The sequence below is a fragment of the Amblyomma americanum genome, chromosome 10, assembly GCF_052857255.1.
Source record: "Amblyomma americanum isolate KBUSLIRL-KWMA chromosome 10, ASM5285725v1, whole genome shotgun sequence".
Taxonomy (NCBI): Eukaryota; Metazoa; Arthropoda; class Arachnida; order Ixodida; family Ixodidae; genus Amblyomma; species Amblyomma americanum.
Window position 1 is genome coordinate 52,359,075 of NC_135506.1, and position 16,245 is coordinate 52,375,319.

Here is a 16,245-nt window from a genome sequence, read left to right on the forward strand (position 1 = left end):
CATTTCCTTTTGAAGACAATCATTCGCTGAAGTGTTCTTTTGCAGAAACAACAGAGTCACAATGTCTGCCCATCATGCGTGTTTTCCACGGGCTGTGCACTCAAAAAGAGCATGTTTAAAGGTTCACCAACTGATGTCAGCGCGGCGATATATCGAACAGCATGCGGTGTCAAATTATTTCTTTTTAATGACCTTTTAAAGATATCCCAAATGAGTATTGCATCTTTGCAATCGATGAAAGAGTGCGTAATCTTTCCTGGAACATCACAAGGCCGTAGCCACACATGCCTCGTGTTATTGTTGCTGTTGTTGGCCTCATACAATGGTGCATACCCGCAAGCGGAATTGGCCATGACCAGGCGGGGACTTGTGCATTGCAGAGCGTCTTCTTCATCAACTTCCATCTGCTCCGTCCCGCGGCACTACCCGCTCATCGTCATCTTTGAAGCAGCACAAATCCGCGCTGATTCTAACGTAGCAAACGTTCTCTGTAATTTTTCTATGTATTTTTGTTTGCCCATCGGGGAAGTATGCTGAGTCGACGGCAATAAATCTTTATTCTCCTACTAATTGATTTAATTCTTATCGACTTTCACTATTAGGTTGCAACAGATGGACTCATTGGTTGTTTCTGAATATATTACTACGTGTTTTTTAAACGGGTCAACAATCCAGGCAAACGAATTCTAGAATGTGCAGTTAGGCATAGATACCCCTCGTATATTCCGTCCATCTTGTGGCACGGAATACGTCTGGCAGAAAGGGCGATGCATCACCAAAAGACTGCAGGAGCACAACGACAAATCTAGTAACTCAGCTGTCCGCTGCCATGAACGCTGACCCTGCATTCGCTGACCTACGGACATCGCGGGCCCAATGGCAAGAAGAAAGAAAAGCAGCTGGTTCATGAAATAATTGGGGCATCCATTATTTGCAACCTAAAATATGGCTTCGTTAGAACGCCATCATTAGCCCTTTTGTGAAAAGAAAAGTCATACCTTTCTGGATCAATACAACTTTTTGGTCTCCTGACCTTGGCCTGGTTTCAGCGCAGTTGTGTGTGCCGTTTTTCCTTCACTGTCCTCTGCAAGCGCTGCTAATATCACGATGTCTGAAAAACGGCTGTCCCAGGCACTTACCCTTTTTAAAAAATTATCCTTGTTTTGAGGCCGGGCTTTTCGGTAAGGTGGCAGTCTGGACATGTTGGTGATTCATGATAAAAATGTAAAGCTCAAATAAAGACGAGGACACAAGGAAGACACATGGAACACACGAACGCTGATACAGTTTATTTCGAAACTCGGACCAGTATATATAGCTGAAAAACCAGGCAATTATCACACATGCGCAGTAGGTGACCCATTCATATGTTTGCGCAAATGTAACAGCTCCTTGCTAGTAAGAGCAATAGATGGCTTGGCCACGCAGGACCCACCCAACCGGTTTATCATTACAGCCTCTATTATCTATCGAGTGAGTTGGCAACGGTTTTTAACGATAACAAAGCATTCTTGGTAAGCAGGATGACACACAAACTCTTCATCTGAATCGCTATCATTTTCATCTACACCGTTTTTCTTACATTTCCTGCAGTGTGCGTCCAAAAACCCTCCTCGCCGTTCAGACACATTATTGTAATGTTCTCGGAGGCGGTAGTTCAATCATCTACCGCTTTGTCCGATATAGCTTTTCCCACATTTCAGCCCTAGTGTGCTCTATGTATCTTCCTTGTGTCCTCGTCTTTATTTGCGCTGTACATTTCCATCAGGGCTTTTCGGGTCCATTTTGTCACCACAAGCGTAGCCCTCTCCGCCCCATATCGTCGCCTGACGCCATCCTCATGCAACTGTTGCACAATGTAGCATCCTATATAGACCTAACAAATTGAAATCGTTGAGTTTGGTAATTCTAACATTAAATGCAAGCAGCGCAGCATTCATTGTTATTTTCGCCTAGTGGAGACTAAGAAGTACATCCACCACAGCGTGGCCCCTCTTAAAATAAAACTCATTTGCGTTTGGATTGTTCCCGTGGAGGCATTCCTTTTTCTTTATCAACAAGTGAACAGCCACGGTCAGTAACAGTAATCTTTACTCAGCCGTGTGCGCTGCTGATTGGAAGAGTTTTGAACAATAATAACTTGCTAAGACGCTCTGCCCGGCGTCTGGCTTCGTTGCCAGGATACAAAGCATCATGGGTAAATATAAGTCAATTTAATTTACACATGAACGCTTCTACGACCACTTTTCTACGCTTAGTTTATTCATCGTAATTATAGAAACAGCGCGAAAAACACGGAAAAGCAAGTGAAATGGACGAGCCCTGACAATGAACTCAGGGAGTTATTCGAGCAATCACAAATACAGAATGTTGCCGCAACCAAATGTAAATGTTTCCAGGTAAGAAACTGAACACAGAAATCAGCTCAGGCTCGTCAAGATCTACATTTCGTGATCAGGAATAAGAAAAGACAGGGCGCCTGCGCACGTGTCACATTTTTTGTGGCCGAGGAATGCTTCCCTTAATTCCTTTAATTGATCTTTCTGCTTGTACAACACAGATGCCTCATTAAACAGGGGGGTGCAGAGGGATTTGTGGAGGCATTTTCATGGTATAGTGCCGAGTTTTAGAATGGGGATGTGCCACAAGAATGATGTTCACTCAGTGTATGTACAATACAGGCTTATTGCTGTTTGTCCTGTGCATTTTCTTGCGCACGTGAAAGGCAATCAGTCTAAGCTTGAAAAAAAACATTCAGCTTGTTTTGTTTACTTGCAGCTTAACATAGATGCACGTCCCGCATAGGTATAAAAGGTGCGCGAGCGGTCATCGCTTAAGTTTCAATACAGGTCATTCTTGGCGCCAAAATACCGTTACCTGCAAATGACCATGACCTCGTTCAGAAAAAGTAAATTTCAAATCACAGAAAGAAAAACTTTTTTTCTGAATTTTCACCGTGCACCCCTCTTCCTCTGAACATTTCGTATAAGCACGAAACGTCAGAGTTTTTGCTTGAAAGAATAGTGGAGCGCTTTGTATCTATTAGAAGAGGTCTCTTACAATATTCAGCCGCCGTCACAGTTTGAAACCAAATGACGTAACTGCATTCGCCCTAAACAAAGGAACTGAATATCTAAACAATCTTGGCCAGAGATGGTGCGGACATGTGGTCTTCCCGCATTACGCACATTCGCCCGAAACCAAGAAAGGGGGCGCTAAGGGCAGAGCAGTCACCGGCAGCTTACTGACAATCCAAACTTTCCGCTCCTAAGAGCGGCCTTCTCTTCACCCGGCCTTATGCAGCTGTTTTCCCTTATAACACTATTCGCATTGAAGACTGCTGTTTAGCGCCGACATTGAAAAGAGGCCCAAAAATTTGCACGCGAAAGCCACAATAGTACACAATTTATTTTCGAAGAAAACAGCGCAATTTCCAACAACAAAGTGCGGCCAAATCGAACACGCATCCTGGAGCTAAACTCTGGCATGTTGGCAGTGCAACGAATACAACTGTGAGATGGCTGTACCCAGAAATTCGGCGCCTGCTTTAAGCTTGACAAGAAAAATGGCTTAGAGATTTAATGACGAAACATTGCACACGGTAACGACGGCCGATATAGAATTCGGGCCAGCGCAGTACATTTCACTGAAATACATGCTATACGAATTATGTCACAAACTACGCAATCAGCTGCGTCAATTACCAAAGTAAAATGATCCTCGAAAATTATTGGAATGTAGAAGCCTGGTACTTAAATGGAATTCTCTAAGGGTGCATTAGGAAAAGGGATTCAGAAAAAATACAGTAGTGAGCGCTTAGGCTCACGGTTGTCAATTAAAAATGTAAAATGATAAGCTAAGATGTTGGCATGTAAAAGCGTGGTACATAAAAATAATTCAAACAGGTATGTGAGAAAAACGAACGCAGGAAATAGCGCAGTGAACGCTTAGGCTCACAGTTCAAAAATGAAGTACTGTAATATAGTACACGCGAAGTAACCCTACAATAGTCAGCAATAAAATATTTGTGCATTCCTCGGTCATAAAATGGAGTCAAGAAATTTCAAGACAAACACGGCTTAGGACCCCGCCGAGAATGCGCGCCAGTCTCGTGAGGCAATATGATTGTAGGGTGTCAAAAAATGAATGCGCCTAAAACCATCCAAATCCTTAAAGCGTACTAAAATTATCGCAGGATGAGTACATCATCAAAGAACCCAGTGAGATGATGATACGCGTATAGGGTATACCTACGGAGTCATGTGGGGCTGTCTTCAATATAGATGAAATAGTTTTTCAAAACTTTTTGGGACGCTTGCAGGTACGCTTCCAGTAGTAGAACGGTTACGAGTTGTTGCGTACTGCAGGGTCTCCCTGAGAAATGCTGGTGCTTTAAATGTCCATGACGTCACTCAGGCTTAAGTAAGAGCAGATATGAGCCTGCACACCTTTGCTGAGCTTGTCAAACGTGGGCTGTCGCTTCGGATGAGGGTGGCAGACAATCTTGGCCTTGACGACGCCAGTGAAAATGAAGTAATTAAGAGCCAGTCTCTTGCAGGCCTCGTCGATCTGCTTTTTGGCAGGAGCCTCGTCGAGATCCTCGTTGTCCGAGCACAGCTCCTCCCGAAAATCCCCAAAGTACTGCAGGGTTTCGAATGCTTGAGCGTGCTTTTTGTCGTTGGAGCCCTTTACGAAGTTCCCCGCTTGATTGCGTAGCACCTGCATTTAGAACAGATTAAGTTGGCAAGTCACGTTGGCAAGTCATATTGGCAAGCAACGCGTCTCGCCTTTGCTGAGAAGGCACTGCAACACTCCTTCAACAAAAAAGTGGCGATCGCTGCTTTGTAAACATTCTGTGCGCACACACGTGTACGCACGATCACGCCCATACTTGCGACCCACCACGGTGGCTCAGTGGTTAGGGCGCTCGGCTACTGATCTGGAGCTCCTGGGTTCGAACCCGACCGCGGCGGCTGCGTTTTCATGGAGGCAAAACACTAAGGCGCCTGTGTGCTGTGTGATGTCAGTGCACGTTAAAGATCCCCAGGTGATCGAAATTATTCCGGAGCCCTCCACTACGGCACCTCTTTCTTCCATTCTTCTTTCATACCCTCCTTTATCCCATCCATTACGGCGCGGTCCAGGTGTCCGCCGAGATGCGAGACAGATACTGCGCCATTTTCTTTCCCTAAAAAACGAATTTTCAGTTTCCTTTTTTCCATACTTGCAAAAAGGAGAAGGCTATAGACCATTAGGTCTTTTTTATAAGTGGATGAGATTTCATTTTATGGGGCTTAACGTCACATATCGACGCAGGCTATAAGGGAAGCCGTAGTGGAGGGTCCCGGGTAATTTCGACTAGCCGGGGTTCTTTAACGTGCACTGACATCGCACAGTACACGGGCCTCTGACATTTCGGCTACATCGAAATGCGACAACCGAGGCCGGGATCGAACCCACGTCTTAAGGGTAAGCAGCCGAGCACCAAACCGCTAAGACACCGTGGCGGCGCCAGCTAATAAAGTAAGTATGAAAGCCAACTGGGGAACTAGCCTTGAAACAGAAAAGTCGGCAGTCGTTGACAGTGGCGCCACCGGAAGGAATGATAAAATATTTTAGAGGAATGTACATACGAGGCCCCCGCGCAGCAACAATGCCGGATGCCGCCATATTGTTGGGGAGGTCGAAACTGACCAGCCCAAGAATGAAGGACCTGTCGTAACTGTACGTAGCTGCGGGTGTTCAGCTTTTGCTGGAGACTGCCACAGTATGCTGTCGGCGAAAGAGGCGCTGGGCCTTCTAATCTTTAAGACATGCACCGCTTTCCCGTATAAAAAAAACACTGAATAAGGTAGTGCACGTGCACGAAAGACACAGGCCACAGCAGACTAATACTGGCAAATTATGATGGTCTGCAGTCGCCACTCTATTTCCCCCTGACCATTCTGCTTCCGTCACTGATCATTCCTATATTGGGGTACTGTTCTGCAGAGAGCCATCCTCCACTCCCGCGCCGCGCCTTCTCCGCAGCTCCGACCATCTGCTGGTCCCGCGCATGTGGGAAAGCAGCGGAATAACTACACCCACTCCTCTCTCTTCCACGGCGCTGTGCGTCCACGTACAAGGTAATTTCCGGCATTCTGACTGGCTCCGCCCTCTTCCGCGGCGGATAACGGGCTACATTTCTCAGCGCAGCAGCACGCAAGGCAAACTTAAGGTATATTACGTGGTAAAGCTGCTGCAGTTCGCCCTGCAAAAGACAAATAGGTGCAGTAGGGGAGGACGCCGGAATAATTTCGACCACCAGGGGATCTTTAAAGGGCTCTGACATCGCACAGTAATCGGGCGCCTTTTGCGTATCGTTTCCATCGAAACGCCGCCGCCAGGACCGGGATTGAGCCCGGTTCCTCGACAAAGGAAATCAGGGGAGAGGGAGCTGCGCACACATGCAGTCGCAAGTGTAATATTAAATATGCCATTCCTCTTATAATGCTGATAGCGTTGGAGCGCGGTAAGGACGCTCATTTTAGTTTGTATGGCAGTGGCATTCAGTGTTGTCTTCAGCTGGATGGCTTATAAAGACACCATAAAAAACTGACCTCCAAGATATCAGTGTACAATGAGTCGTCGTTACCCGCAGTGTCTATCGCTTTGACATAAGTGGCATCCTGCAGATGCTACATCGTTAACAGCGCTTCACGCCACCAACTTCATTCGTTGCTGCGATCTCTCTTTTCTCTTGTTTGGTCTAAATTCGGTTTTTGGGGAAAGGAAGTTGCAGAAACAGGCTCACGTCTAAGTGCGCACCTCACCGGTGCCTTGAGAACAGGGATGAGAAGGGAGGGAAGGAAACATTCCAACCATTTCAATAAAATATTTGTCACGAGGGGACGAACTGAGAGCGCTTACGGCGAGCGAAGCCGGTCCTTACCGAGTTGCGCCTGAAGGCCTCCATGATGTCGAAGTCTGAGGCGTGGTTCACACCTCCCACATTCACGACCACTTTGGTCAGGAAGCGGTTGCGAGGCACGGCCTCTTTCAGCGCTCTGCAGACGGCTCGATGTTGCAAGAACTCGACGGAGTCTTTCTCTTTGAGGCACACAATGAGGGCATCTAACGTGCGGTTCACCTCCACCAGTCTGGCCAGTGCCTTGGATGACCTCTTCGTGAAGGTTGCCTCGATTATACGGAGGGCCCGGACGCTGCGGTTCAGTTCTAATGAGCGCAGCACGTCGACGATGCTGTTTTCAGGCCACTCGAGCCTCAGGCTCAACCTTCTGCAAGAAAAATGTAATGCCATCTGGTCACAGCGTGTGGACGGCGAACTATTAGTAGCCGCGTAGTACATTAATATTTGCTGAGCCAATTTATGACAGGAAAAAAAACAGCAAAGGAGGTCAAGATGCAACGCATGAACTTGTTACCACTGGAAGAAAATAGTCACCAAGGTTGTTTTTCTAATCGAAAACTTCTCGTGTGGCGTATTTCGGAGCTTCTAAGCATATGCTGATCATTCTTCACACCTTTCGTCTTATGGGCGAAGTCAGTTTTTCATAGACAAGTGAAGGAGCCCGAATGCGAACAGAAGATGAGACTGGAAAGCGTGCAGAACTGAAAACTGATTTTTATTGAGCGAGACGTGCGCGATATATAAGAAGGCAGTGGCAGTGGTAATCAAATGCAGTAAACGTCACTTGGTGTAAAGTGCCATAAAGCCGATAAGAGAGAAAGACGAACGGAAAGGCAGAGGGGTTAACTAGGCGATGCCAAGTATGCTGCCCTACACATGGGAAAGATAACAGAGGGAGATATAGAAAGGAAAGAGAGAGAGTATAGGGAGAACTTTTCCATGCGTCCGTAGGCCATTACTATCAGGGCATACAGTGCACACACTGAAAGTTTATAGCCTTGAACTCAATCCTGTGGCCTTCAATAACATGAAAAGCGCCTTCATAGTTTTACTCTGCGATGAAGGTTTAGTCCAGGAACCCAGAATCTTGGCTTCTGTAAGCGGAAGAGGATCTGAGCGGTGGAGAGCTGCAGCCAGGAGGACAAGGTCTGGCTCAAACGGAGGGCAGTCACAAAGTTGGTGCTCAATTCTCTCGTCGCACCCGCAGTTCTCACACGCAGGAGAGTCTGCCGTTGCGATTATATTGGAGTATGCATTTGTAGACGCCACTCCCAGCCCCAGGCGACACAACAGCGTAGCTTCGCAGCGGGAAAGGCCTAACGGAGGATTCAGTTGAAGGAAGGGGTCGAGGCGACGCAGTCGACATGCGGGGTTTCCACGCGAAGACCGTAACGCTAGAATCGCATTTGGGCCAAGCGTTCGCAGATGTCTTACTGCGCCGCCTCTTGTCAGTGGTATCTGGACAATGTTAGTACTGCCGTGGGTCGATCGAGCTGCGGCGTAAGCTGCGCCGTTTCCAACAATGCTACAGTGTCCTCGTAACCACTGGAAGACGAAGTCATGACCTCATGACCTCCTGTGCCAGGTGTTGAAGACGTCTTAATTTAGCTACGAGCTGCTCGTGATCGCCATAGCGTAAAGCAGAATTTATACATTGTAGGGCAGCTTTTAAATCGCCGAACACAGCCCCTGTATGGGGTATTTATGCACCGATGTACAGCAGATCCGCGCGATGAGCAGCCAATTCTGATCCGGTGGAGGCCCTCCGATGTGAAGTTAGCTGGTCAATACTCTCGCAGGAATGACCACAGCGCAAGCTTAACTTGTAGTTCAGACCGAGCAATCGGTATACGCATGAGCACGGTCACTATATTCAGCGTGGAGTAGTTACAATGTCAGCTGTTTAAGGGCCGGCGTCAGTAAGTTCGATTTTTTCGCTATCCCCGGAATTGCAAGGCGCACACATGGCTCCCACAGACAACACAGCACAGAGGATGCCCGTGCCGCTGGTGTGAATTGTGATGGGATGGACGACTGGTGGGCTGCTACTACATTTGAAAACGCTGCGTGTGGTCTTTTTACCGCCACTGACACAAGGTGATGCTGGGGAATCCTTGTTAGCCGGCGTATGTGGATCCGCGGGATATCAAGGGTTGTATATATCGAAAGTGGGTTGTCCTAGTCAATAGAAATGGTTTCGATTGTTGATGCACTGCTAGGGATACCTAGGACTATGCGAAGAGCCTGATTTTTTAGTCTGGAGGACACGCAGATTCGTCTTGCATGCGTTCGAAAGTACGGGTGTACTATACCGCACGACAAGGTGATAGGGATAAAAGACTACGTAATCTCAAAAGGGATGGTACAGGTAAAATTAATGTACACTGGATGACTAAGAGGTAATGCCACGTCACAGAAAGAAGGCTTCCTTCAACGGCACCTGAAGGCAGCGGGTCTTTCTCTGAGTAACCCTGCTTCATATATTGCCTGGACGCAGGGCCATACCATCGCTACTGGACTTGATAAAATCAGTTAACCTTTTTCTATCATTTTAATCGTTACTGAATCCCTTATCATAATTTGGCCCATTGATGCCCCGATGAAATAAATCTCGTTAAAAAATTATTTGCACCTCGGCCACAGATGCATTGCGTACACATATAGCTAGAAATTTACATGCCGCCGATGCTACATATGTGCATACATAGAGAAGAGGCATATAAGCTCTTGGAGTCTTCATGCGATGGATCCTGCCTTTTGGAACATGACAGAAGCAGATGCATATACAGCACGTGGGACAACTAGACTCACCGCGCTGATCTGCCCCGTCGTTCCGATATGCGTAGCCGCCTTCGCGAAGTTTCTGCCATCTTCAAGCGCGAACTTCCTGAAGCTTCCCCTCCACCCCCCCCCCCCCCCCCCGGGCATGTTCCGCCTCGCGTAGTGCATTCTTTTTCAGTGGAAATTAGCCTGAGGCTACTGGGCTAGGATTCATTGCCCGTTTGAGCCACAATCCTAAATATTGAGCGCAATGTCTCAAATGCTATATCCTAGGCTTTGTACGTATCTTGGCTTTTCGGCTAGCTGTGGTTTCATCTGAGTGATGAATGATGGATGATGATTACATAACAGAGAACAGCGCCTGTTGCTACCAGTTCTGAAGATTCGGTGGAGAGAGAAGAAACTATATTCGCAATGGATGACTGCCCTTACCGCGAATGAGTGCGCCCTCGTGTACAGCGCATTTCTCGAAGGCTTATTCTTTGGAAGACACTGATTTTGAAGCGTGTGACCGGCTCTATGATCGGCTGTACGGTCGGCTTTTTCGCTAGAAAACAGTTCATTTTTTTTTTCCAAAGACAGCTAAAGGAATGCTGTGCGCAAGTAGACCGCAATTTCTAATTCCCATCGCAGTGGGAGTTGCCACAGACACACCCGTGCCATCTCCCGCCGCACTGTAAGTGCACATCCAGCTCTCCATTGCCACACACTACAAGCGGAACGGCTCAACGAGGGCAACGAAATAGCGAACGCGAACTTTACATACCTCAAAGATTTGGTCTTGCCGAGTGCATCGACCAGCTGCTGAACGATGACGTCTTCCACAGGGCTGGTGCACCTGATGCAAGCTGAAATCACATTGTTACCGGAGGCCAGCGGTTCCAGAATGGTGGCCACGTCTTCTGCGCTGAACGTCTTCAGTTCCACGAAAAAGCCAGAGATACTGCATAACTGTCCACCTTTCGAGACGTCTGACGGGCGGGGCTCGTACCAGTCGACTTCGATGCGCGAACGGACGCCGATCTCTCGAATGGTGTCGAACATTGTGCCTAGATCAGGTTCTGGCATCAAGCCACTCAAGTTGAAGGCCACCTTCTTCAGCGTAGAGTTCACCTGTTCATACAAAGCGTTCATTACTGGCTTCCACAAACAAAGCGGTAGCGTGCACACCCACCTGTGTGCCTAATTAGAATAATTAATTCCCCAAGGCTGCTCATAGACACATGACTAAGGATAACTCCAGCGTAGCCGGCGAAAGATATATCATATTTTGACAAAAATAAATACATGATAGAATGCTGGTTTATGGCGAGCAACGGCTTCAAAATTTCTTTGCTGCGCCTCTGTCGATAAAACTAACATTGTACAAAACATTAGTGCAGCCAAAACTAGAATATGCATGCGCAGTATGGGATCTCATTCAAATCACACTAATAAACACACTTGAATCCATTGAAAATCACGCAGCACGTTTTATCTTATCTAACTATTCCCGTCACGCTAGCATTACTTCTATGAAAAGCACCCTTGCCCTGCCGGACCTTTCTTCGCGCCGTAAATGCTTTCGACCTTGTCTTTTTCAAAGAATGTATCATCATAACCCTGTGTTAAAGGATCATCTTTTTGCTCGCCCTTCATACATATCCTCCCGTTCTGACTACATGTTTAAAGTTGCTGTCCCATTTTTCAGAACAAATGCGTGTCATAATTCATTTATTCCAAAAACCAGCGCAAACTGGATCGACCTTCCTCCCTCCATCGCTGCCATTTCTGACATTAACAAATTCAAGACCACTGTATTTTCTGCCGCTTTGTAAAATAATATTGTATAATATGCACTGTTTATGTTAAGTACCAATACCACTCCATTCTGTAATGCCTTCAGGCCTGGAAAGTATTCGAAATAAAATAAACAAATAAAAATACGGCTGTCGTCACATATACTCCACACTTGCAGCGAGCTGTCGCAAATCACATAAATAACCTGAAATTTCTTGCGCAAACTTATTAAGGCGTTTCAGGAGTTAAACACGGGGCGCGGAAATCCGAACACAAGCAGGAAATCTTCGCGAAAGTTTTCCGATATGCCACAACAGTCACATGCAGCTTTGTGTGCATCACAACAATGAAGTATGAAAACGCATTTCGAAGCCATTATCTGGCTGCTTTTCGTTGCGGCGTGGTCTCCAAGCCGAAACCAGGATTCTGACTGAATACTGATCGCGAGCTTTAATCTCACCGTTCCTTTTAATACTGCAATCCTAATCATTTCGTCTTGAGATCTTATTTTTTCGCTGCATTCACAGATATGCTGCGGTCGGTGCGTAAAATTCTACACTGAACAAAATCAATTTTATAAATTCGAGTGGGTTCTATTTTGAGTACCTTCCTCAGCATGTGTTTGGAGGGATAGACGGTCCGTTGAAGGTCATACTTGGCAAGAACGTGCCATACGTCGCCTATGTTGGGTGCAACTGATACCACGATGCAACTGGTAAAACATTGGACGCCTTCTGACATACGATGCGATATACGACATACGACAGTGCGATTCACTCTGGAGTCAAAAAGTTAGTAGGCCAGCTCTTAGCGTTGTGCTTTCGGCTCACTCTTCACGTCTCAGTCAACTGTCCTTAGTATCGAAGAATACGCGTGTGATTTGAGTTTCCAGTGAAAGTATGGCCAATTATTAGCGAACGATTGAAGTACACGATAAAAATCCCAGGTAGCGCCTTGTGGGTGGGTATATATGTGCACCGAAAACGAGAGCTTACTCTCGGAATTACTTGCATCAGCAAAGAGCAACTAATTTTAATTTTTCTTGAGCAGCTCAAAAATGTTCAGTGCGTATAAAAGCCGCGGCCCGGCTATTTTTGACCGGACGGAGGGACAGTTGCCCACAGCGAGAAAACATTAAGTGTGAATGTTTCGGGTGTTCCCGTTGTTTGTGGCAGGCCAGATGCTTGACAAAGTTTGCGGTTCAAGTGGCACACTGTCCAAAGATCGCGAACACTGTTGTATGTGTATAAAGGCTCGCGACGAACAGATTGACACAGAGGAGCGCACCTCGGCTTCATCTTGGCCAGGTTTGCAGAGGTTATTTGATATTGCGAAGGTGATTGCTGTGCGTCGGATCTGCCCTGAAATCGAGGCTCCAGACGGTTTTGCAATTCATTGTTCTAATGTTGACAAAAAATCGACGACTAACAATACATGTTGTTTCTTTCACTGTCTATCATTTTGCTCTAGATCATCCTTCCAGGTACGCTTACTGACTGCGAAATTCAGCGCCACTAAAGTTTGAAATCCACAGGTACTGCCATTGACAATGACATCGCAGTTGTATAACCCTATTGTCATTTCGCTTGTTTTACTGAAGAGACGCCCGCACAACGGCGCTTTGCAAAATTGTTAAGATATTTTTGATCATAATTCCTGCCAGAAAAATGTGACATAGCTGTCTCTTCAGCTACAACTATGGCGACTACAAGCCTTCAAAGCGATAAGGCGCAGCAATACCTTCTGAAATAAAAAAAAACGATTTTCTTCTAAACTTCACTCCTGTGTCACGTTTAATAGACAAATACTAATTAGTTTGAAGTTGCAGCCATTATCAAAACAAGACAGCTCTTAAATCTCTCTGCTTGCTGCCAAGGATATAGAAGGGTTTGTCCTGTATGTGAGAAAACCTTCAAGCAACAATTTCCCTCACCTCTAGCGCTTGAACCAGGGCGTGGGTGGCGGAGACGGGGAGCACGTTTTCCTTCACGTCGAGGACGCGTAGCCGAGAGTCAGTGCGCAATTGGCAGGCAGCAACTAGAGCGAACACCTCACCCAAGAAGCACCTTTTAATCTTGAGCTGCACCAGGACGCCTGAGCGGGGACAGACGCGCGCACATAAGGGGGCATGTGAAAATGGCTTCTCTTTATTGCGTTCTGTGCAGAACACGCATCCGAAGAAAAAAATGGCAGTGGCTTAACTTGGCTGACTCTGAAATACAGCGAAATGCAAGCACGCTTGCTAAGCGCCTGAGGCTCATCCATGGCAGCTCCGCTACACGCTCGTGACAGCCGTTCTTATGTACTCACATGACCACGCGGCTATGATGTAGTATCTCATGGTCTTACGACATCCCCATCGGATGTCATCACGTGGCTTCACATCACCCCATCGGATGTTCTTAAGGTCAAAGGTCAGTCCAAAGGTCGCCCAATGTCAAAGGTCAGAGGTCAACTTGAGGTCAAAGGTCAACTAAAGTTCACGAGTCAAGGTCAGGTATCAAAGGTTCGACACCTTAACTGCACCACATATGGTAATACAGGCTAACGTGGTTGGGCTGAAGGTAGTTCAAGGTGATTCTCCGGCTTAACGCGACGACGCCTTTACCAAGCGTGGTGAAGCTTTTCGCTTCAAGATCTCATGCCACAACAATTAAATTTTGTCTAAAAAAACTCCAGGGCTCCCACTGCGTCCGCAGAAAATTCTATCGTCCCTAGTTTTCACCATAAGGGCCACATAAGGGACAAAGTGGTTGCTGTTAATAATGCGGAACATGTGGTCCTCCAATTTGAGTTGCGATATTTTCTGGACATCCAAATCGACGCTTCGCCAGACAACACAGTTTCACTAGGGAAATGAATGAATGAATGAATTAATTAATTAATTAATTAATTAATTAATTAATTAATGGGCTAACGAAGAAAAGTGGCTCACAATGACGGCTCGACCCGTCTATGTCGGCGACGTCAGGAGCGACAGTTGACGCGTTATGAAAGGAGGCAGCCAATTAAAGGAGCGAGAATTTTAATACAGAGGTTGCATAATTATAATATTTAGGAACCCCGTTTAAGGCGGAAGCATTATCATACATAGCTCCAATAATTATAATTAGGTCATATAGAGGTCCAATAATTAGGGACCCCGCAACAGTACGGCTCAGGGGTACCTCAAGGATCTGCTTCAGCCCCCTTCTTTTATTAAGATATGCCAATAGCATTCGTAATCATATCTCAACTTTCAAACTGGCGCGGTCGTTCAGTGCTTATGGTGCTCGGCTGCTGGCGCTAAAGACGCGGGTTCGATTCCGTATCTGAGGAAAAAATTCGTCCTCGTCCGGAAAGCGTATCAGGCGGACGCTGTACCACCTATGCTAACCAGGTCATCGAACATGTAGGCGGTAGGGCGAGACCGAACTGATCAAGCCGAATTGGGAAATATCCGTCTAATGTTTTTAGGAAAATCCCCTAAGCTGGGATATATTTGTTATAAGAGTATTTACTCATTAGCATCCACCCAATTGCCGCCACACGGCTGAAGTAGAAACTTTGTATCGGAAGAAAAATTCGTTTTAGTCCGGGGTACCCGGGACCACTGTCAAACTGGGGAAGTCGCCCTACCAACAAGGCGAACAAAGACTGCTAACTTGGAATAATTTGGTTTCACCCTACCATGTACATGCTTTCCTTCCCGGTTAACTTAGTTTCTACGAGCCGCAGCGGTGGTCACGTAGTTGAGCATCCGCTTCGCATGTGGGAAGTGCGGGGTTCGATCCGCAGTGCCGCCGGGTAACCACCGGCGATACAGTGAGTACAAGTTTTCCCCTGGTCTGGTGCTCGGCTTATTTAGGCCGAAATGCTTGGGAAACAAGTCTTTGACCACACCTTGAGAAGTCGAAAATACCTCATATTTGGTGGTTTGGTTTACGGTGTTTAACGTCCCGAATCGATTCGTGCTATGGGGGACGTCATAGTGGAGGACACCGGATAATTTCGACCACCTCGAGATTTTTTAATGTGCACTGGCATCGCTGAGTGCATGAGCCTTTATCATTTTGCCTCCGTCTAAATGCGATCGCTGCGGCCGGGATCGAACCCACGTCTTTCGGGTCAGCAGGCGAGCACAATAACCTCCCTCGTATTTCGAAACTTTCTTCCCTCGACATTTCTGCTACGCTGGCAACTACAAGAGCGCGCCCGGTGTAACACATCGGAATCAACATGATAATTTCAATCGAAACCAAGGCTGAACGAACGATTGATTCGTTAACCAAATTTGGTTTATGGGGTTTAACGTCCCAAAGCGACTCAGGCTATGAGAGACGCCGTAGTGAAGGGCTCCGGAAATTTCGACCACCCGGGGTTCTTTAACGTGCACTGACATCGCACAGCACACGGGCCTCTAGAATTTCGCCTCCATCCAAATTCGACCACCACAGCCGGGATCGAATCCACGCCCTTCGAACCAGCAGCCGAGCGCCATGACCACTGAGCCACCGCGGTGGTACCAGTCGGGAAAGTGTTTATCCCCATAAATTGCAAGGTTTTGTTAGCGTAGGCTTAACCTACCACCTGCGCGCACGAGCTTCAACGTATGGTCGATCGTTACGCAAGATCTTTAACTCTTTCAGGAGGATCATAGTTTAGGCCTGGTGGTGGTCCAGTAAGGAAGTTTTTTTTAAGCGCTGAACTAAACCACAATTGAAGGCTGTACAGAAGAAGCTGGTACAGCGCAGAACACCTGCTCTGCTTGCGCCCTCTCTGTTTCGTCCCAGGCT

General features: G+C 46.9%; 1 protein-coding gene across 1 annotated transcript in view; it reads right to left on the reverse strand.

The window, feature by feature from the left end:
• LOC144108300 (uncharacterized) overlaps positions 1 to 16,245 on the reverse strand; it is a 106,984-nt gene that overhangs the window by 46,238 nt on the left and 44,501 nt on the right. Inside the window, exons 8-11 of the mRNA XM_077641565.1 lie at positions 13,404 to 13,564; positions 10,458 to 10,804; positions 6,932 to 7,277; positions 4,396 to 4,719 (exon numbers count right to left, since the gene is read on the reverse strand). Coding sequence (XP_077497691.1) covers positions 4,396 to 4,719; positions 6,932 to 7,277; positions 10,458 to 10,804; positions 13,404 to 13,564 — 1,178 coding nt within the window. The remainder of the gene's footprint in view (positions 1 to 4,395; positions 4,720 to 6,931; positions 7,278 to 10,457; positions 10,805 to 13,403; positions 13,565 to 16,245) is intronic.